The following is a 23,061-nucleotide window of genomic DNA, read 5'->3' on the forward strand; positions in this document are numbered from 1 at the left end:
CATCACACGGGGTATATATATTTCCACGTATAACTTTAATTTTGAAAGCCAAACCCTTCTGACACAAACCAAACGACCCTATCTATCCGCATTGGTTTTCTTCTCTCATTTTCAACTTTCAATTGCCCTCTTCTTCCCACCAACACTAGTAGACGTAGTGGATTTTGGTCCGTGTATGCAACGAAGGAGCCACGCACGAACACGATGCCCCTAACTACCCAAATCCTAATCATCATCATCATCATATCATTACATAACACATAAACATAACATCAGTTTTCCATTTCTCACTCTCTTCTCTTCTCTGACGCTCTCTCTATGGCTTCTTCTCTTTCCCCTTCTTCCACTTCCCTCGACCAAACCCTCCGCGACGTCGACGACTACGTTTTGGTCAGTTCCTCTTCTCTCACACGCGCATTGCTTCTCCGCGATCACTTCTCCTTTTCGCTCTTTTCACTTTTAGGTCACGTTTTACGAATGTCCTTCCATCAATGTCTGCGTGCGTGTCTTTTCCTTTTAGTGTTCGTGATTTTAGGAATTCGATTGAACTCGAGTGGAGGATTCGTGATTTTTTATTTTGCTTGCTGATTTTTTTTTTTTCGTTTTGTTTGCTTGTTTTTACTTCACTGTGTAGCTGTGCACAGCTTTTTTTTCTTCCGACTTGTTTCTTTTGTTTGCCTCTTTCCTCTTTTCGTGTCCACTAGCTGCGAAGGACATGCCAAAAGACAAGTCCTCTTGTTTCCTCGATTTACTTTTTTCCCTTTAACTCTTAACTCTCAGGTGGTGAATCCGAGGACAGGAAAAGACACTTTAAATGTGTTTCGGTTTTTATTCTTTTAACCATTTATGTATCTAAATTCGGTTTTATTAACGTACTTAATTTTCTGTTTTCAAAAACATCGGTTCCTTCCTCGCACTCTTGGTGTTGGCAATCACAGTGTTTTGAATATAACTTTCTGATAATCAGATGAGATTTTTTTGTCTTCTTTGTTTGATATTGACCTGTTTAGGTTTAGCACTTGTAGGAGTAGAAAATAAGAAGCTAAAATTAATAAGAGGACATCGACTTATGATTTCTGTTATTTTTTGAAGAAGTTAAATGGGAGAATTCGGAGTGCATAAGTTGATTTTAACTCATAAGCGAAACTTAGTTCATTTTCATTGTTTTATCTCTTCTGTGAATTCTTGTGGAGAAATTCATCTAACTAGGACCATAGGCTCATTTGAGCATTTGGTAGCTCCTCTCTTATAAGTTTGATTGTGACCTCTGAACTTTGGCTGGGTTGCAGGAAAATAAATCAGAAGATTTGTCATGGGACACACTACATTACGTGTACGAGCTTGTGCAGAATGGCAATGCTGCGTTTCGAGGGAACAGATTGGAAGAGGTTCGTTTGCTAATATATACACTCTTTTTAGGGTGAGTTGGGTGGGGGGTTTTCATTGATATTCTCCGACTGCACATATTACATGGTTTCAGTAAGCACTTTTCTGGAGTTTGATTCTCATGTCTGCTGGCTTGTTAGATGGCAGTTAATTGAGTTGGTGTTGGCAACAAACCCTGCTTAATATAATATAATTAGTCCATTATCGTGACAAACAGTCAATTCACGGCTTTTTCTTCATGCTTTTCTTGAGAAACATCAAATGTCATGCTTAAGTCTGTTCCTCTTTTTTGGCGTTCTTTATTTTTTTTCCACTTCATAAATTCTTTATTTCTGAAAAACACTCCTCAAATTTGGACAAAGATGCAATTCTCATGCATTACTAGCCTTATTGCAGAACATAATAAAGGGATGTTGTGGAAGTATTTCACACTCAATGAATTTGATGCTTATACAATGTCTTTACTATGTTGCATTCGCCATTATTTCAGGCAATCAATTATTACTCAAGAGCCAATAACATCAAATCAGGTGATCCAATCATCCTCAGCAATCGAAGTGCAGCTTATATTAGGTTAAGCACTGTGTAACAATTTTGTTTTGAATTGCTCATTTACAAACATAGTTGCTTGATCATCTTCCAAATAATTTTGCTTCAGTTTCTTATAGTTCAGTGGTCTCATGGCAATCATGATATTTTCAATCAGGATTAGCCAATATTTCATGCGCAGAACACCATCATCTTCAGAATGTAGGCCTTTGAGTGGACTTGAACCCACAACACTTGCTGAAGTATGTCTATTTTGCATAATGTTTATCGAGTGGATATATGATAGTATTTATAAATTGATATGCTCATATTAAGCTGATTCGTGACAACCATTTCCAGTTGGCTTTGAAGGATGCTGAGAAGCTTGTTGAACTCCAAAGTAATGCAGCAAAACCATATCTTTTAAAGGCCAATGCTCTTCTCCTGGTAAGCCTCTCATGCTGCATTGCCATATAATCTCTTTTGAACTTGTTGGGGTAGCCCCTGATGTTTTTAAATGAAGTATATTATCCTATAATTGTTATTTCCTTCCTATGCGTTGGTGTTTTAACACATGTTAGGGTTCAGGAGTGTTCTCCCACCTTTTGACTGTACCTACTTCATGGGGAACTCAAGTGAAGGGCAAGTGTAGAGATGGACATGCTAATATTATGGTGAATAAAATGAACAAGGGACATTCCCAAATGTTTTTGGTTATAACTTATAGCCTGTGATTCTGGGAAATTCTTTGAGATAGAAGGAACCTTTACAGTATGCGGTTAATTCTTTCAGAAACCTACCAGAAAGAAAGTAATTCAAATTATTTGGGTTTTTCTTCAAATAAACCAAATAAACTGGGCGACTTTGATTCTAAAGATGCCTATTTACATTTTTATACATTTATAAATGTACTTTTGTTAAGTTCTGGGTCTTCTATGGTTTATGTAGACAACTTTAATTAGAGTCGTTATTATTATGATTCATTGATCTGAGTTTAAACTTTGGAGGTGCGGAAGTGGAACTGACATAGTTTGTATAAAGCCAGATACCATCAGTGACTTCTATTGTGTATGTGCTTTACGATTTCTAAGTTTCTATACAAAACACTAAGTTATGTCAACTTGTGTGTGTTTGCCCATGGTCAATTTCATATCGTTTTCTCAAGTCCTAACATATGTCTCTCTTCCCTACTTCTATGTTATGTTATGATGTTCATTTTGAATGTAACTTGATTTGATATTGTATTAAATTCACAGTTAGAGAAATACGAAAAGGCCCGGGATGTTATTCTTTCAGGCCTTCAAGTTGATCCTTTTAGGTATTACACATTTGCAAGTCTTGCCTTCTTTTATATATGTGTGTATTTCTGTTGTGTAAACCTGTTTTCTAAATTTATATGGAATATCTAAATATAGAGCTTTTGCAATAGTCATTTATCGTAACTATATCACAAGTGACTAATTTTTTTATTTTTCATTTCTTTCAATATCATGTAGTAAATCTCTTCGGGAATCTCTTCAAAATTTAGAAAGAGTTTCATCTAGTTCAACAGGGATGAGTACACATGGACAGCCTGAGCGTAATGATGATTTTGATTGCACTCTCTGCCTGAAGTTATTGTTCGAACCTGTCACAACCCCTTGTGGACATTCTTTTTGTCGTTCATGTCTATTTCAGTCAATGGATCGTGGTTAGTGATATCTTCTGTTGATTATATTTTCTACGGTGATTGATATATTCTATGCCGTGTTGATTTTTGTCCTGATGTGTTAGGAAACAGATGCCCATTGTGCAGGACAGTTCTGTTTATTAGTCCCAGAACATGTTCCATCAGGTGAGTTGTCTGCAGTCTCTACAATGCCCTAATGTTATATGGAAACTTCATGAAAGCTTTGGGTTACTTTATTTTTCTTGTAGTTTATAGTGGGATAGTTAGTCACTGTTATAACTATAATAGGTTGAAAGCCAGCCAAACACATTGCAGTAGGAAGTTACTTAATGAAATTGAGACAATGTTTGCCCCCAAATTTAAAGGACAAAAAAAAATGCGTGATTTGAACACCATTCTGGTTATTAGTGAAGCTCTTTGGTACCTATAACTTGCATTCTTCTGGGCTTATTAGTATGTGTTAGTTAGTTTAATCTTCCAATATTTTGGTCAAATAAAAATTCTAACAAATTTCATTTACTCTTTTCTAATATATCTTGTCAATTGTTTCAGTGTGACACTGAAGAACATCATACAAAAGAACTTTCCTGAGGAATATGCTGAAAGGAAGCAAGAGCAGGATGGCTTAACCAACACTGGTGTTGATTTACTCCCCCTTTTTGTCATGGATGTTGTCATACCATGTCAAAGGTTTCCGCTCAATATATTTGAACCTCGATATAGACTCATGGTGAGTTGGTAACAGATGTTGATAGTTACTAGAAAATATTGAAATATAATATATCTTGAATGTGCCAGTTGGTGATTAGTTTTCTTATGGTTTGTCGTTAAGAAACAGTAGGGTCTTTTCAGGTGGATGTGCCTAATGTTGGTTAGTACTTGGGACTTGGAGGGAGGAAATACCAATTAAACTCTTTGCTTTATTATAAATATTCAAAAAGCATAGGTGATTTTTCTTTAGTGATCAACTCACAGTTTGGATTTCTCCTACCTGTGTCCACTTATCACGCATGGTTTTAACTACAAGTGTAAATATGGTAACCACTTTGCCTTAAAATGGTTACTTTGATTTTGTAGACAATTATCGAAATGTGCTTGACTAATCATGGAACTAATTGTTAAATGTCTCAAAAGTGGTTATTAGTGTCATGAGGTTATTGATTTGTCTAATTGTAATTAACGGTCTTACAAGTGGTTAAGAGTAGATTAATGTGGGAATACAGTTATCATACTGTATTTGTGGAATAAGGTTATGAGGTTATTAAAATGTCTGGTGGTGCTAACTTTGCCTCAGAAGTGGTTACAAGTAAATGAATTCAAGACAAAACCAAGAAATAACTCATTTGCAAAACTATAGAAGGCCCCCGTTATTATCAATCAATTTCATTGAATTGAGTACGTTTGTATGAATGGTAGCATTTGCTGTACTAGGAATGTCAGTGAATCCCTATCATTGGAATTATTCACGATGCCCTTTTAACACTAGAATCTACTTTTTAGGCCAACTCTTCATCTTACTAACAGAAATAAAAGAATTAGTAGATATTTTTCACCCAAAATGGGTATGGGTTAGGGATATGAACTTATGATCTAAAATCTGATAATCAAGTTAAGTTCATTCATACCCAACATGATTGTATGCAATTTACCAATTTGTATATGGGGCAGTAGTAGTTAAATAGGCCTCCCAAGTGTTTGGTAGTGTTATCAGTTTAATGAAATGTTTAATGGTGTTTAGCTATGCCAGGTGGATGCTGGTGGACATTTTCAGTGGGACGTTCTTTTTCTTATTTTCTTTTATTGTTAGATATCAAATTTGAAAAAAACTGTTGCTTTTGACAAAATGTATGAAGAAAATTAACATTTTTTTTCTGTGAAAATGCTGAAAATATTCTTATTTGTATACAGTAAATTTTCATGAAACAGTTTCTTATAATGTATTATAGTGAATGACAAATATTGTTTCGTTTAAAGTGAAAATCAAATTCTCTTATCTTTGCTTAATTTACCTATTGGTTTAGGCCTTTTAATCATGATTTTAATTATGAATATAACAATTTTCACTTTAACCCAAATCTTTGAGGAGTTCAGTTGTCCAAAAAGTATTGGAGGGTAAGTTGAACCTGTAAAACTATCAGGGGATAAAGTGTAATTTACACTTTAAAATAATTGTACAGTAGTGGACAAATTGTGCTCTTATTATATTATCCTTCTACTCTTGTACAAACATCAATGCGAGATTGCAACACTTGGAGGGCAGTGAATGGACTGGTAACTGGTTATATGTTGTGTGGGAGCTATATTTATCGTTTTCAATTTTTCACCGAAGCTGTTAGTGAATACTAATCTGGGATTTATTTGGCATATTTAATCCATTAACTTAATTATAGATTGTACATACTACTAGTATCAGATAGTATGAAACTCTGAATGTCATCATATTCATATCTCTGATTTATTTATTATATATTTTTAAATAAAACAGGTAAGAAGAATAATGGAAGGCAATCATCGGATGGGAATGGTAGATTATTCACATATCCCTTTTCTTCCCTTTATTGCTATACAGCACTGGCCATTTCTGTCTGTTACTGTGTGACTTGTCTTTTTATCTTGTAGGCTATACTTGATTCTTCATCAGGTTCTTTAGCCGAGTTTGCCTGTGAAGTGGAAATCACCGAGTAGGTGCTTGGCATTGTTTTATGTGAAAATAAGAAAATCTTAAATGCATATGCCCTTCCCCTTATGAATTCCATTCTCATGTATGTCACTTGCTTGAAATAATATCTTTTATGATGCTGTAGGTGTGAACCACTTCCAGATGGTCGTTTTTATATAGAGGTGAGAATTTAACTGATTTCTCAATGCATTTATGTATACTTCAGCCTACATCTTACAAGCTTCCTTAATTGTTGTAATCCCTTGCTTGCTGTAGTTGTGGACTCTTTTGGGCCTGTATTAATTGTATCCTCAAGGGTGGTTGATAGGTACCTATACTTTACAAGAGAACTCCAAGACAGATTCTTGGATGTTCACTAAGAAACCAAACAGCACTGTTCTACCAATGTGGTAAGAACAGGAACCAATAATGAACAATTTTCAAGATCTTTCGAGAGGGCCTGTCTCTCCTAACTTTTCCCTTTACAAAATACTCAAAAACTGCCTGCTCACCTCCTAATAAGACTATTTATAATAGTCTGTTACAGTTATGTAATTACAACTGTACTAACTACCTTCTTTTTTCCTTGTAAACTGTATCGAACCTATCAGTGGTCATTTAGTCTCACATTGACTAAATACATGAAAGAAATATAACGTATAAGGCTTGGGTAGTCTTTAACTTACAAGTCTTTTGTTGATTGTAAAATTATTAACTATTGATTACAAAGCAAAAATCTAGATTTTGTCATGATTCTGACTGCTACACTGTTCTTACCTTGTAAAAATTTCTGAGAATTTTGACAAAGACTGAAAGAAATTTATTGAAATCTACAACTTTTCTTGTTTATACATGCTTGCCTGAAGGAGTTGAGTATATTGTGGTCAATTGGCTAGTTGTACAAGTTCACTCTAACTGTCAGTAGTCATCTCGTTGTTTCTCATTTTATTTTGTCTCTGCTGGACTGGTGTTAGTTGTCCTAGGATACTGGAGGCTCCTAAGAATTTTTTATCCTAACCTTGATTCTATTACAATAGACTTGTTTTTTCTTTAATTTTATTGTAAATATTCAAAAGTGTAAGAAAGTATTGCTACATGCAGATTGAAAGTCGTAGGAGATTTCGAATCATCCGATCGTGGGATCAAGATGGGTGAGTTGTCTCTGGGTGTTATGTTTCACAAATTCTTGCTGTTGATATGACTTTCTCTTTCATGGAAACATGGTCTTATTTCTTAATGTTGTATGCAGGTATCGGGTTGCAGAGGTTGAGTGGATACAGGATATTTTGCCACCAGAAGGAACTAGTGAAAGAGATACTGTAAGTTCACTTAAATTTTGGTATGAATGTGTTCATAAGCTCACTGTCATGTTGATAGCATGCTAGATTATTGAACTATCAGCATATATGTATAAGCTTGAAGTGAACAGGCTTCATACGATAGAGTGGTGGATAATACTCCTGTTAATAGACTGGCAAATTTAACAGTTCAGTAAAGAATGGTGTCACAAGTTATTATGGATGAAATGTAAAAATTTCATTCTTGAGTTTATAAATTTAATTTAATTAATGAATTGTTTGTAATTTGATTGACTTCGGCTTTGCTGCAACAAATAGTTTTCATTCTGTTATGACCAAATTGTGAAATAATGGAAACTTGAATAATGAGATCTAAATGTTTTTTGGGTTTACAAGGGAGGAAATGGTGTTTGAGCTTAGGATCATGCAAACTACCCATATTGGTTTGAATTAAGAGATCTTTGATTTCCTTACAAAATTTATATTTCTTGATGCTTTGTTTTTTAATGTTAAAGCTTAACCATAATTTGATGACTCTTTGTATTGAATGCATTGTACTGCAACAATGGACCATTCTAAGTAATAACTACTTCTGTGGTCCCAGTTACTGGAATTGACATGTAATGCAGCCGAAAGTGCTCGATCATGGATAGCAAGAGCTAAAGAAGCAGCAGGACATGGTATTTCCTAAACCATAAGTATATGATGTTTACCCAGGACTCCTTTGTACTTTGGTTATATAGTTAAAACCAAGATATGCTGGTTATCACCCTTTTCTTTTGACAAAATTTGGGGTGGGGGCAGTACCTGAACCAATATTTCCTGCACCGTCACAGAAATTTGTTTTTTTTCTGGTGATGCTATAGTTTTTGTTATGGTATTTTTATTGAGTGGGAGTGACCTTATTTTTCCTTTTTGCACCTTTACAAATGACAATGAACTGTTGCAATACTACTAAACTACTGAAATGTGATACAGATCAAAGAAAACTTGAGAGACTCGCCAGTATTGAAGTAATGATGCCCTCATTAAAAGACCCTGAGCGCTTTAGTTTTTGGGTAACTGTTTTTTCTCTGTCAGTGAAAACACCACCTATTCACTATTTTTATTTCTTTTGTACTAATTTAGGCTTTGATTGCAGCTTTGTACCCTCTCCAATAGGAGGCCTGCGGACAGATTGGATCTCCTACGCATCAGAGATACCACGGAGGTATTAGGCTTTTTTAACATGCATTTTATTCTGCAGCTGAATTCTATGTTTCTGAATGTAGTTATACAACGCTTGCTTGTTACCATATAAAAGACATTTCTTGATCCTTTTCTTTGTAGAGGATTAGACGGGGCCTGATATTTCTCCGACAAGAAGAACAAGGCTGCAGAATTCAGTAAGACAAGCTTTGAAGGGCTTCCATTATTATTGCGATTGAATATTTATTAAATGTAAATGAACATTTGTTCATTGCAAATTCATTTACAAGTCACTCAATATTCTTCGTCCTCGTAAATAACTGTTGATGAGGTCATTTTTGTGTAACATAGGATTGAACCCACTTTTTCTAGTATATATAATTAATGGTTGAGTTATTATGCTGGCAGAATACTGACGTAAGAAACTAAAATCACAAAATACCTTTAAAGGGGCTTTTACTGTCTTTTAAATTGCCTTAGTTTACTAGTAGTATTTGGGTCTTGTATAGATTTTCAAACCTATATATTATAGTCTTGGCTACTTTCTTCAAGGCATTGGTTAAGAAATAAATAATGAAATATTTTTATGGAAAAATTTAAATTATATGATCTTACATTCTATTTATTTATTTATTCTTCGGAGGAAATGGAAGTTATAATACTATAGTCTTTTGTACCAAAATATAATTAAGATATTATCGAAAACATGTTTTATTGTGCAGCAGAAAAGAAATGTCCGTCTACTGACGTTTTTGAGATTGTCTCAATGAGAACTTGTTATATGGATGCAAATTTTCGAAATTCAATAAATAAATGTTATGGGTTATTTTTGTTTAAGGTAGGAATATTATAATTATGAATTTAAATTTGTTAAGTTTCTTATATATTAACAAAATGCATTCTCCATAATCAATTTCTAAAACTAAATTAAAGTATAAGTTTAATTTTTTATAATTATAAAAACATAAATTTTATTCATAAGTAAAGAAAAATTCATATAATTTTGTAACGAATTTGGTGTTTAAGATATTTCAGTATAATTAAAATAGAATTTTAAATGCTTTTCTAAATAAAAGTTTGTAAGAAATTAAAAAATGAACTACTTAAAATCTTAAAAAAACGAATAATTGGTAAAACTTTTAAAAAGTTAGAAGTAAGCAAATAAGTAAATAATTTGAAAGTGGAGAACACTAAAAATAAAAAATAAATGTAAAAGGAAAATAAGTAATAACAAGAAATAAAAAATACAATATAAACAAATGGGTAGAAAATTTAATAGTTGAGGAAGATAAATGACAAGAGGTTACTAAAGAATTTTTTTTTATAAAGAAAGCGGTAAATTTCGGTAATTAATGATACCATTCAAACTATTTTATTTGCCACTGATCACTCTTAATTTTAATATGAAGGTGTTAACAGTTACAAATTTTATATGAATTTATACTGTATATGATTACAAGTCCACTTGTCACTTTTATGGGATTAACATGTCCAAGTTATAACTTTTGATGTTCCACATCTTTATTTGACAACTCCATCAATCAATTGCATAAATCCTCTTTTAACATATTTCTGATTGATAACTTCAGGACCTTTTTTCTTTTCTTTTCCAACTTAAATATTACTCTTTTGCTAAAAAAAAAACTTCTCTAAAGGAATGACTATTCTATTAACACCTAATTTATTACTTAGGCTGCTTAAGAATTTGAAAAGTCTAATAAGACATTTAAACATATTTTTTTTAAAATTTGTTTTATTGGAGACCTCATGCAAATGATACTAAAAACAAAATTTAAAAATATTTTATTCTTAGATATCTAAAGTAATTAACACCAAATTTTCTTTTGTGGTCTTTTTTCTTTTAGAAGTCTAAAACAAGGACTTTCCTGTTTGGGCATTCAGCTTGCTCTCTTCTACCTCTTTTGTGTTGATATGACCTAATATTGTTTCAAACTTTTACTTAACTCTAAGAATGGAAGATCACACACACTTTAGAATGTTGCATACTGTTGCTAATTAAATATTGTGCAAATATATGCAAGATAATATGAAACCCAACTATTCAAGCTTGATGTTTGCTTAGAATAATTTGTTTTCAAATATGAATAATTTTAGAACAATGTTGAAATAATTAATTTCCTTATAAAAATGAGCGTATTAGAAGCTGGGTATATGTGTTAAGTATTATGATCAAATATAAACTTAATATTTCTCCTTTTGTAAAACAAACTTTTGTGGTCATTGCTTTTAGTGCAAACACTAATTGATTACAATTGAAGAACATTATATTTTCTTTCTTGACTCTTTAGAAATTACAATTTCATAGGACATAGGTTCATGGTTATAACAAGATAGGACACAGGTTCATGGTTATAACATGATAACATGTTATATAAGAGAATGATTTGTGTATATTTGTTATCATAAAAACTTTATCAATCCAAGATAGTCTAAAGATTCTATAAAACAGTATACATAGAACTGTCATCTGAGTCCTAGTTTATAGATCGATCCTAACTTTCTCTAAAATCAAGTTATATTTTTCTTTTATCTTTTTAATAAGGTTTTTTTGAAATCTCAATTCCAAAGCCACACATAAAGTAGGTTGAGGGTGTTAGGGTGGTATTGATCTCTCAAAACTAAATTAGTTCATTTTTAATGCATTTTTAATTACTTTTTATTTGTTTTTTTTCAATAATTTTTAAGTTTTCGCATGATATTTTACTAATATCATTTTTTCTTTAAATATAAATATATACAAATTAGTTTTATAACAAAAAAAATGTTTTGATAAGTCATTTTTTATAAGTTGAAAATTCAATTATAAAAGCACATTTTCTTTTAATTCTTTTGTGTTTTAAATTTTTTTATGAATTTATTTTGATAAACTATTTAAAAAAGATTATATACAAATAAGTTTTTAACTTTGACATCTAAAATATAAATTTACAAAGAAATGATTTTTTCTAAAGATAATAATCTATAAAAAAAATCAAATAAGTTATTGTTTTTATAAAATAGTGTTAATATAACATAAACATTTTCTTATATCAAAATTAAATAAAAATACACACAATTTTATAAAATTAAAAAAAAACTAAATTACATAATATTCAGGAATACATTACCCATGAATATAATCAAGATATAGCATTAGTTAAATCAATATTAATTTAATCAGAAAACTTTTGAATATTATTATAAATATATTATTAAGAATAAAATAAAATAATCAACATGTTAAAAAAAACTCAGATTGATAACAGTTGAAAAACTATTATTTTTATACTTAAAATTGACCTTAAAGACAACCTTTATGACTTAGAAACTAGTTTGGAATCATGCTTTTGCTTATGTTTTTGAAATAATAGAGTTGGATGGGTTTTATACTTGGTTTCTCTTGTTTTTGCAGGTTTTAAGATGAATTGGATGAAAGAAGTGAAGTAGGAAGAAATTGAAATCAGAAAAGGAAGTGAAAAGTGCACAAAAAGAGAAGACGCGAGTGCTGCTTAGCGGAAATTACTGCTGAGCGGTGTTTTTGAGGTCCTGTAGTCACCGCTGAGGGACAAAAATGCAATTGAGGGGCAAAACTGAAGACATGCACTTATCGCTGAGCTGAGGGGCAATCATCTTTGGCTGGAACGAAGCAAAAACACATTCTTTCACCCCTTGGAGGAGGATTTTGGATGCTAAGGCTCCTTTATCAACTTTCTAGGGTTCTATCTTCCATTCTTTCATTGCTTTTCATCTAGTTTCACCATGAATATGGTGAACTAAACCTTTCTTGTTGTTGGGGAATCAATGTAATCCTTTGAAACTCTCATGTATTGAATTTGTTCTTTAATATATATGTTTTCTTTCATTAATTGTTAGAGTTTTTTCTCTTTGCTCAATGCATGCTTTGCTTAACTCATTCTATTGCATGATTATTGATTTTGTCGATATGGACACATACGGGGAAATCTAGACCTGTGGAATCTCTCCCAATAGTAGTATAAACCTAGACATAGGAATATGATGGTTGGTTGCCTTTAAGCTTATGTGCTTTTTAATGCATGAATAATTGTTAGGGAGACAAGACATTGTAAACTAGTGATTGTGATTAGGTTTTCTTCGTCGAGACATCGGGTTTAAGGTAATTTAGAGAGTGGCATTAACATTAATGATGAAAGATGAATTCTTGAATAAATGAGAGTGGATAGGATGAAATTGATAAACCCCAACAACATACTCATTATATATTTCAATTCACGTGTTTTTCTTCTTCTTTCTCATTGATCAATATGTATTCATATTTACTTTTTAGTATTTGCATTTGAAATCTCAAAGAATTGGTTTTACAAGTCTTAGATAATCAAAAAATTACATAATTGTCTAGGTCGTGAGTCTTTTGGGAAAACGATACTTGGTCTTACCAGTTTTATTACTTGATACGATTCGGTTACACTTGCCGAGGGATAATAAGTTTTTGGCGCCGTTGTCGGGGACTCGTGGTTTAACTATTCAATTTGTGTGATTATTGATTAACTTCGACTTGATTTATTTTTATCTTTCTATCTTTTTGTTTTTTTTATATTTATCTTTTGATCTTTTTGGATTTTATTTCTATCTTCTTATCTTTTCAATTCTATCTTTTTATTTTTTTATCTTTTTTGTGCTAACAAATGTTTTCTAGGGTTTTGTGCCTAATGCTTGCAGGATGCAATTCAGACAAGAATTTAACTATATGAGCACTCAATTCTACCAAGGTAATCTCAACCACTAGTGGGAACCTCACTCAAGCATGGATCAAAGTCAATTTTGGCAAGTTGCCGGACAATTTGAGAACCAACCACAATAACAATGACAACAACAACTCTCTCTATCAGAAAGTTTGGATGACACCTTTCAACAATTTATGCAAGAGTCCATCTCCACTCAGAAAAGCATTGAAGTAACATTCAAAAGGATGGAGATGCAGATTGGTCACTTAATTGAGAAATTTGAAGATTTAGGGGTTGATACTGAAGTTAACCCTAGGGAGGAATGTCAAGCCATTATCACTGGAAGTGACAAGATTTTTGATAAGGAAAAGATAGAGAGATAAGGAAAAGATAGAGGAAAAAGAAACAGAAAGGTTGAGTGAGAAAGATAAAGATGAAAAGAAAGAAAAAGAAGTGGTTGAGAGAAAAGAAAAACAGAGAATGTGTGTGAAAATAAAGAAGTTGAGTGGAAAAAGATAAGGGAAGAAGAAAGTAAGAGAAAAGAAAAAAAGAAAATTAAGGGAGAAGAAAAGTAAGAAAAAGAGGATGAGAGGAAAGAAGAAGGAATCATATCATCCAAAGAAGTATCATAGGAAGGAAAAAGAATTTAAGTGCTTTATAGAAATCTGCAAGAAATTGGAGATTAAAATTCCTATGATTGAGACATGCAAACATGTTGTTGGTTTTATCAAATTCTTGAAGAAATTCAGCAAAAAGAAGAAAAAAAAGAACTTGAGCGCTTGCTGGGAGGCATCCCAGTGATTTGAGAACATTAATTTCTTTAGTTTTTATTTTTGGTTAATTTAATTTTATAAATTTTGGATATTTTTATGTTGAGACTTTTGGGTATAGCATCTACTGATGGATGCTAGGTGTTTAAGTATCTACTGAAGGATACTAGGTTTGTTACACCTACTGATGAGTGTTGGTGGATTTTGGGTCAGGCTCGTGACGTTAAACAAGCGCTACCTGGGAGGCAACCCAGTTGATTGACTTTATTTTTGTTGTTTGTTTTGATTCTATTTTAGTTGCATCATAGGGATGGAATGTTTGAGTGTTGTGAGAACTTAAGTGCATGGAGTGAGTGAGAGGCATTAGTATAAGACACCTAGGGCGAGCTAGGAAGAAGGAGAATAAGTCACGCAAGTGCCGCTCAACGGTAATTTCCGCTGAGCGGTAACACTACAGATTTGGGTTTGACTGTTTGGTCCATTTGGGCTCAGCGGGAGTAGGGCCCATTAGGGTATTTTTATACCCTAGGCTGCAGCTTTACCTCTATTTTCATATTTTCTTCTTCCCATACACTCTTTAACACTTTATCAAGAGTTCTCCACACTTTTTCCCTCTTCCCTCTTTACAAAACCTCTCTTCCACTCACTTTCTCACTAGGGTTCCATCCAAGTTTGGGGTTTGGTGAGAGCATTACTGTTGGGGGATGATTTCTTCAAATTTCTAGAGCATTTTTCATTCATCTAGCATCTCCACCCAAGTAAGTTCAAGCAATTTTCATTCTAGGGTTCTTGAAAGCATGAATTGATATGAACATGGTTGTTTAAGCATGATTCTTTAGGGATTTTGATTTTTATGCATGATTTATTGAATTAATTGCTGATTGAATCGATTAAAATGCTTGATTTGGATATGGAACTAGAAATATTGTATGAGGGTGGAGTTAGGAAGTGTTAAAAGCAAGGTTTTCAAAATTTGCAGAATCCTCGCTCAGCGGAAATTTCCCCTGAGCGCGATTCTGGAAGAGGTGATTTTTTTGGCTCTTTTGCTTGCTGGTTTGATGCATAAGTTGCGCTGAGGGGCTCTGTTAGCCCTTAGCGGTGATTTGGCATGGTTTTGGGGTGTTGTTTGTGGTTTACTAATGATCAACAACATGTCTTGTGATTTTGTGAATTGTGTTTGATGTAGGGATGACCTCCTCATCTGGCAAGAGATACAAGACTATAGGAACCAAGAGGAAGGATAAGGAACCAGAACGCACCCATTCTAGCAAGTTCCTTTCCCGCAAACATGTGAAACACCTCAAGATTATTCAAGATAGGAGGCTCCTAATGGAAAGAAAAGCTGGATTAATTCCTGATTTAGCTCCTCAGTTCGGAGAGCAAATGGTGAGTAGGAACTGGAGGAGGCTAGCCACTTACCCTACACCAGCTAACATAGCAGTGGTGAATGAATTTTACACCAACACAAGGAGGATGAGTGATCATCATGCTGAGGATTACTTGAGCTATGTTAGAGGCCACACCATTCGGTATGATCCTAACTCTATCAATAAATTTTTAGATACTGAATGAGTTGGTGAGCAGTGTCAGTTCGTTCTCAATATGGAGGAAGGAACAGATTTTAAAGATGTAGAGAGTGTACTGTGTGTGCTTGGAAGGCATTTTCATAGAAACAGAAATGGTGCAGTGGTGAATATTAGGAGAACTGATTTGACTACTCTGGCAAAATATTGGATGGCATTCTCTCATGCAAACATTCAGTCGTCCTCCCATGTCTCAGATATCACTGTTAGCAGGGCACTTCTGTTGTACTGTGTGCTAAGAGGGTTGAGCATTAACATTGGCCAGGTAATAGCCAATGAGATACAGGTGTGTGCCAACACTATGAACAACAAGGCACCTTTGGGACATCCTTCTTTGATCACACACCTATGTGAGCTAGCTTGAGTGAATATCTGTGCTCCACCATTTGAGGGGCCAAGGAAAGCTATTGATGAGGCCTATTACAAACAGTACTGTGGAGGTGATGAGGCAGCTCAGCCAGTGCCACCACGCCGTCCTCATAGAGGAAGAGGACCACCATAGGGTCAGGCATCTGTAGAGATTCATGAGGCAGAGCCATTTCAGATGAGGGACATGTACATGTCCCTTATAAATGCTCAGATGAAGTCGATCCACAGAGGGTAGGTGGCCATAGTTGAGATGATTATTGGGATGTATGATACATCCCCAGCACACAAGTGGACTATGGATGAGTTTCATAATGTGGTAGCATGACCAGAGGAGCAAGCTTAGAGCAGTAGAGTTAGAGCAGCTGAAGCTTCAGCTATGGATGATGATGAAGATGATGATGAGGAGGACGCATTTGAAGATGCGGAGGATGATGTAGAGGAGGAAGATACAGATGACAACATGGGATGAGATAACATATACTGATGGATGTTATCATTACTAGAACATGATCTTTTCTATCTTTTATTTTGTACTATTGAACTTATTTGCTTCTGTTAGTAGAATAGGGTTTGATGTACACAATTTGAAACTGTGTCTGTTATGATGGTTTGCTTGTGACTTATGCATGATGAGTATTATTTGATGATGCTTTGATATTCATTGATATTGAGATTGTGCACTATATGCTGAGATACAGGTGATGGTTATGTTGTGATTGTGATTATGATGCTAAGCAGAATGTGTATGTGGAATGGTTAAATGAGCCTATATGTGAGGTTTGAGCTCCAGAGTTTTTGTGATTGAATGCTATTACATTGAAAGCATGAATGACTTTGCCCAGGTTTCTATGATTGAATCACTTGCTTGTTTGTATCATATGATCAAGGCCATCTGTTGTTACCCTTTATTAGCCAAATGCATGATTTTAGCCCAATAAAAGAGAGCACAATGTGTTCTATCCTTTGAACCCTTAGCTTTGAACATGATAGAAAACCCTTTTTGAAAAGCTTTACCTTGAGTTGTGTTGAAGATATCTTGTGGTATTGATAAATGTTCAAGTTTGGGGTTGTTGGGTGGTTTAAAAAAGGGAATATGAGAAGCATTGAGTTAAGCATGTGAAAATTAAAAGAAAGAGTAAAAAGAAAAGAAAGAAAAAGAGAAAGGCTCAATGCAAAAGAAAGTTGGGAAGAAAGAAGAATGGTTGTGTTTAGATGATTCACTTAACTCAAGGATTTTGTGATCCAGAAAAACCAATTTTCTTGTTAGCCCAGCCACATTATAAGCCATAGAAAAGCCCTTGTGATGATACTTGCTTGTGAATGTGTTTGATTATGGTTAAATGAAAGGCAAATTTAATTCATGTGACATTGTGATAGTAGAGTGAATGAGTGACCTCTTATACACTTGTGTGTTTGAGTGAAACACTTTATCTAGTAAGGAAAGATTCCATGAACACATAAGAACATCTATGCTTAGTTGATTGATCATTCATGAAAATAACATTTGTTGTGATTGCGTGAACACTAAAGAATATGCACATCTTGATTAAAGTCTTTGTGATGAGCTAATTTGAGTACGTACTTGTCTTGAAAGAAGGAGTTTTGAATGTGGTGAACCATTGTGTGGATTGGTGAAAGATTGAGTTACATCTTGTTTGCTTGAGGACAAGCAAAGTTCTAAGTTTGGGGTTGTGATAACAGTTGAAAAACTGTTATTTTTATACTTAAAATTGACCTTAAAGACAACCTTTATGACTTAGAAACTAGCTTGGAATCATGTTTTTGCTTATGTTTTTGAAATAAGAGAGTTGGATGGGTTTTATGCTTGGTTTCTCTTGTTTTTGCAGGTTTTAAGATGAATTGGATGTAAGAAGTGAAGTAGGAAGAAATTGGAATCAGAAAAGGAAGTGAAAAGTGCACAAAAAGAGACGACGTGAGTGCCGCTTAGCGGTAATATCCGCTGAGCGGTGTTTTTGAGGTCTCGTAGTCATCGCTGAGGGACAAAAATGCAGCTGAGGGGCAAAACTGAAGACGCGCACTTACCACTGAGCGTTATTTACCGCTGAACGCCATTTTTATGGGCTTGGGCTTACTTTTCTGTAATTTTTAGAATAATATATAAGGGTTTAGTAGACCTAGGTCAATCATCTTTGGCTGGAACGAAGCAGAAACACACTCTTTCACCCCTTGGAGGAGGATTTTGGATGCTAAGGCTCCTTTATCAACTTTCTAAGGTTCTATCTTTCATTATTTCATTGCTTTTCATCTAGTTTCACCATTAATATGGTGAACTAAACCTTTCTTGTTGTTGGAAAATCAATGTAATCCTTTGAAACTCTCATGTATTGAATTTGTTCTTTAATATATATGTTTTCTTTCATTAATTGTTAGGGTTTTTCCTCTTTGCTCAATGCCTTCTTTGTTTAACTCATTCTATTGCATGATTAATGATTTTTTCAATATGGACACATACGGGGAAATCTAGACCTGAGGAATCTCTCCCAATAGTAGTATAAACATAGACATAGGAATATGATGGTTGATTGCCTTTAAGCTTCCGTGCTTTTTAATGCATGAATAATTGCTAGGGAGACAAGACATTGTAAACTAATGATTGTGATTAGGCTTTCTTCGCCGAGACATCGGGTTTAAGGTAATTTAGAGAGTGACATTAACATTAATGATGAAATATGAATTCTTAAATACATGAGAGTGGATAGGATGAAATTGATAAACCCCAACAACATACTCATCATATATTTCAATTAACGTGTTTTGCTTCTTCTTTCTCATTGATCAATACATGCATTCATATTTACTTTTTAGTATTTGCATTTGAAATCTCAAAGAATTGGTTTTACAAGTCTTAGATAATCAACAAATTACATAACTGTCTAGGCCGTGAGTCCTTTGAAAAAACGATACTTGGTCTTACCAGTTTTATTACTTGATACGATTCGGTTACACTTGTCGAGAGATAACAATGACTAACCTTAGTCCATATATCTTTATAAATATTTGTCGTGTGGTCTTTTTAATATACCATTTAAATTTTATTCATAAGTGAAATGAGACAAAGTCTTATGAGATGAACTAATTTAATCAGTCCAAAATATATAGATTGATTTAAGACGTGCAAAAGTAGAAAGTTCATCCAACCAAATAACAATCTTATGTAGAATGTAATTTTTCATTCAAAAGCATACTTGTTCAATTTGTAAGTAATTAATTCATCTTATTTTGGGCTCAAATTTATAGTCTCATTTCTCACTTCTATCATATATTTATATTTTATGCAATTTTTAGAAATTTTTCTAAACATTAATTTTATTTGTATTTTTCTTGTGTAATTTTTTTTTAACTTATCCGACTTTTTGTTATTGATTTGTCCATAATTTTCTTTTTATGTTTCGAGTAGTCGAGAATTATATCTTCACACTTTGTGTCACTTATCTTGGTATATATTGTTTATTTTCCTCAATGTCTTATCAAATCTTCCTCTTTAAAGTCGTCCAAGTCCGAGGGGGTGGTACCTGATAAAGATACAAAGTCAATTTTTCAATTATACCAATAAGTTATCACAGTTAAGATTTAAATGTCCAATAAATGCAATAGCCTACCTCCTTACCTTACTTTTGTATTTATAGGTTTTGAAGCAGATTTTTTTATTAAAGTTGGCTCCTAAGCATGTTTTTACCTTTTTAATCAAAACATGGATTCTTTAATGTGCAAAATATTGAACGGTTTACCAGTCAGTTGATGATCGTTTGGCTAACGTTGTTTTGGGATTCCAGGTTGGCTTTTCATGTGGTTGATCGATTTGAGATGCGTAGACTGACAGGGATGTATAGACTGATCGATCTGTATAGTACACATATACTCCAAGTCTAAGCCGAAAATAATTGGTAAAGGAACTTATAAGTTCTGATATACACAGATACGATGTGGCTTTCAAAATGATTTTCGTACTGCCTTTTGAAAATGTAACCGTTATTAATAAAATAGAGTTTTTTTTCCCTTGGGAGGAAGTTACATTTTATATATTATTTTTGCTAACATTTGTTGCATTGAATTCTTTATTTACAAAGACTTTAAAATAAATATACGATTTGTTAGATTTTGATACCTATATTTCTATGATTCTTAGAAGTTCAGACAAATTTACTAATTTTTTTTTAAAGAATCCTAGAATTTGATTTTCCTTGTATTAATTTGTACTTTGTAGTTGAACTTATACACTTGATTTGAGCCTATGATTAGGCTCACTTTTATTTCAGTTTTCAGAATCTATATAAGACTAATAAATAGATAAAGTTCATTTGACAAAAACTTTCAAAGTTTCAGTTTTTCATCCTCTCTCTTTTCTCTTTATTTTCACTTTTGTCTTTCCTGTTGCATTTCTAATATTAAGTAATGGAAAATTGGATCTCTAGGATCAATTAGAAAAACAAAATCAAACAAGCCTAGTTAAGTTTTTCATCGATTTTTTTTCATTCGTAGTTTGTTTTTCTCTTCTCTGATCTTGATTTCTGAAATTAGAATTCAAATTAAGAATAAATTAAATCTTTATTTGATAAGTTAATACAAATTAGATTTAAAAAATATTGAGATTTAATTCTTATAAATTATTTTAGTTGAATCAGTTAATTATTTAAATTTAGATTGAATATTTAGAAAACTATAATTTTCAAATTATTGTTTGAATTGTGATTGATTCGTTTTTCATCTTGTTAATTTTCAAATTTAGTTTCTTATTCTGTTTTACAATTGAAATCTCTAAATCTTCAATTTAATTTATACAAAAATATTAAAGACTAAGTACAATTTAATATGTGTTCTTCGATAGTGTTTTGTATTTCAAAAATTTTAGAAAAATAAAAATTTAATTTCCAGAGCGAAAATTAAATATATTTAATCATATAACAACTTATAAATGATATAGGGAGAATGTTCTATATTTGTAAAAGCTTCACTCTCCAAACTATAATTAAATAATGATTTATTTGTATAATTTCACTCTTATTTTTAGTTCATATGTAGTTTCATCTATTAAAAGTAGTTTAGATAACAATAACCAACTGAATCAACAATCCATTTGCAAAGGAAAATCATGCAAATTTGGAAAAAGTGAACAAGTGAAGGACAAACTCAAATGATTAGGTTGTATGAGTCTTGTGTAATATTGTATACTAGGATTATATACAATTACTCAATATCTACTTTTAATTTTCTTTACTCACTACCTACTTTTCTCTCTACTTTCATACTTCTTTTTAAGGTTTCTTCTACATTTCGAGCAAATTCAGACTCAACAATTTTAATCCATTTCTATTTCCATTTTAGATTCTAATTGATTTCTTCCTGTCTTTAATATAGTTGCTTTCTAATATTGTAATTCAGTTTTTTTTGCACTTTATTTCTTTTTTATGACTTTCTAGATTTCTTGGTTAATTTTCTAATTTTCTTCTTAGTGTTAATTTGTTTCTTGATTTCTTGGTTGAGATTTATTTTTTAATTTTTATGTTCTTAAAGTGTAATTGACATTGTTTGGTGAAACTGTTTCAATCACATATATTTGAATTGAATTTAAGATTACGTGTCATTGCTTTTCTTGAATTAAATTAACTTTAACTTGAATAGAAAACATTGTACAAGACTCAGGAGAAAATTAAATTATCCAATGTTACTTTCTATAAATTTTAATCATATACATTATAATAATATTTACTTTATGGTATTGTCTATTACAATTTTATTTTTAAAAACGGTTAATTTTCATAGATTTTAATCATAATTTTATATATTTTAGAGTTTTATTTATCATGGATTTATTTTGAAAGACGTCTCAACAAAATAAAAGAAATATTTAGTGAAACTATTAGATATAATAAAAATAATTTATATTTTCTGATAGGAAATATGATTTCTTTTTGCTTGTGTTGAAAATATAAAATTAAAGATATAACATCACAAATTATATATTTCATTGTTACGTCATCATATAAACACTCTATATATACTTTTAATGCATGCATGAATATGATCACTATATATTGGGATGGATTGCACTTAATTTAATATATTGTATTTAAATGATTAATTAATTTAAGCAATACGATTATTATCAATGATTAATCTTATAATTAAAAAAAATTATATTGTAATATTTTTCTTTATTAACTATGTTAGAGTTGTTAGATCATTTAATCATATTTACTTATAGAAAATTTTATATAAACATAAATGCTTATTAAAATTAATGAAAAGATAGGCATACACATATTTAAATAGATAATAAATATGTAACAAAAGAAAACATGTTATCATAAAATCAAATGTATTATCTAATAATAGACCGAGTCGTAATAATTCTAATGACAATTTCTAAGTTTTTATAGAAAACTTAGAAGTTATACCACTTCTAAGTTTTTATTCAAAAAATATAAATATTAATTATATTGTCAGACTACTTAAAATATCATAATGATATTTCTTTTATTCCTACCCATCTTATCAAATGTGCACATAAATATACTAGTCCCATATTAAACAATACATAATATCTTTTTAAAAGTGAATTTCCGTAAGAAGAAAAGAATAAGATAAATACACTAACTCCATTAAAATGAATCCCAAAATTACATAAACAAGAGAAAAGTTATCCATGTTTTATTTTGTAATGCCGAAAGAGATAGCTTTACAAGTTAGGTAATCCCCACTTTATTTTTTAAAAGTTATTCTATTATTTGTACTACAACATCAAATTTGGATAGAGTATTCGGAAGTTTGGGTAGACTTATAATTAAAATTTCCATAATTAAAAATTAGAAGAAAAAAATGACGTTGAAGTTGTGAAATATATGTATATACAATAAATATTAAATATTGGCTACATCAATTATTTGTAA

General features: G+C 32.0%; 1 protein-coding gene across 3 annotated transcripts; it reads left to right on the forward strand.

Annotated features, from left to right (window-relative positions):
* The first annotated feature begins 56 nt into the window (after window positions 1-56).
* Window positions 57-9,124, forward strand: LOC108331747 (uncharacterized). 3 transcript variants are annotated; one of them, XM_052877024.1, is made up of 18 exons: window positions 57-390; window positions 1,290-1,420; window positions 1,877-1,959; window positions 2,093-2,177; window positions 2,275-2,361; window positions 3,171-3,232; window positions 3,411-3,604; window positions 3,688-3,748; window positions 4,136-4,313; window positions 6,069-6,107; window positions 6,203-6,264; window positions 6,388-6,424; window positions 7,344-7,393; window positions 7,492-7,561; window positions 8,145-8,220; window positions 8,519-8,598; window positions 8,682-8,750; window positions 8,870-9,124. In XM_052877024.1, the coding sequence occupies exons 2-18, from the start codon at window positions 1,313-1,315 to the stop codon at window positions 8,927-8,929; spliced, it is 1,401 nt and encodes a 466-aa protein (XP_052732984.1). In that variant the 5' UTR covers window positions 57-390; window positions 1,290-1,312; the 3' UTR covers window positions 8,930-9,124. The 3 variants fall into 3 exon arrangements, with proteins under 3 accessions (XP_052732984.1, XP_017422141.1, XP_052732985.1); XM_017566652.2 differs by having other exon boundaries at window positions 1,290-1,388; XM_052877025.1 differs by lacking the exon at window positions 57-390 and having other exon boundaries at window positions 1,300-1,388; window positions 1,877-1,916.
* Window positions 9,125-23,061: the final 13,937 nt, after the last annotated feature.

This window comes from Vigna angularis, chromosome 4 (assembly GCF_016808095.1).
Source record: "Vigna angularis cultivar LongXiaoDou No.4 chromosome 4, ASM1680809v1, whole genome shotgun sequence".
NCBI lineage: Eukaryota > Viridiplantae > Streptophyta > Magnoliopsida > Fabales > Fabaceae > Vigna > Vigna angularis.

Bases quoted from the DNA above. Each gene is read 5' to 3' on its own strand.
- LOC108331747 (XM_017566652.2), top strand. From the start codon at position 319: ATGGCTTCTTCTCTTTCCCCTTCTTCCACTTCCCTCGACCAAACCCTC. The intron at 3,749-4,135 runs GTGAGTTGTCTG...CAATTGTTTCAG, and splicing joins CCCAGAACATGTTCCATCAG to TGTGACACTGAAGAACATCA. The intron at 6,108-6,202 runs GTAGATTATTCA...TTTATCTTGTAG, and splicing joins GCAATCATCGGATGGGAATG to GCTATACTTGATTCTTCATC.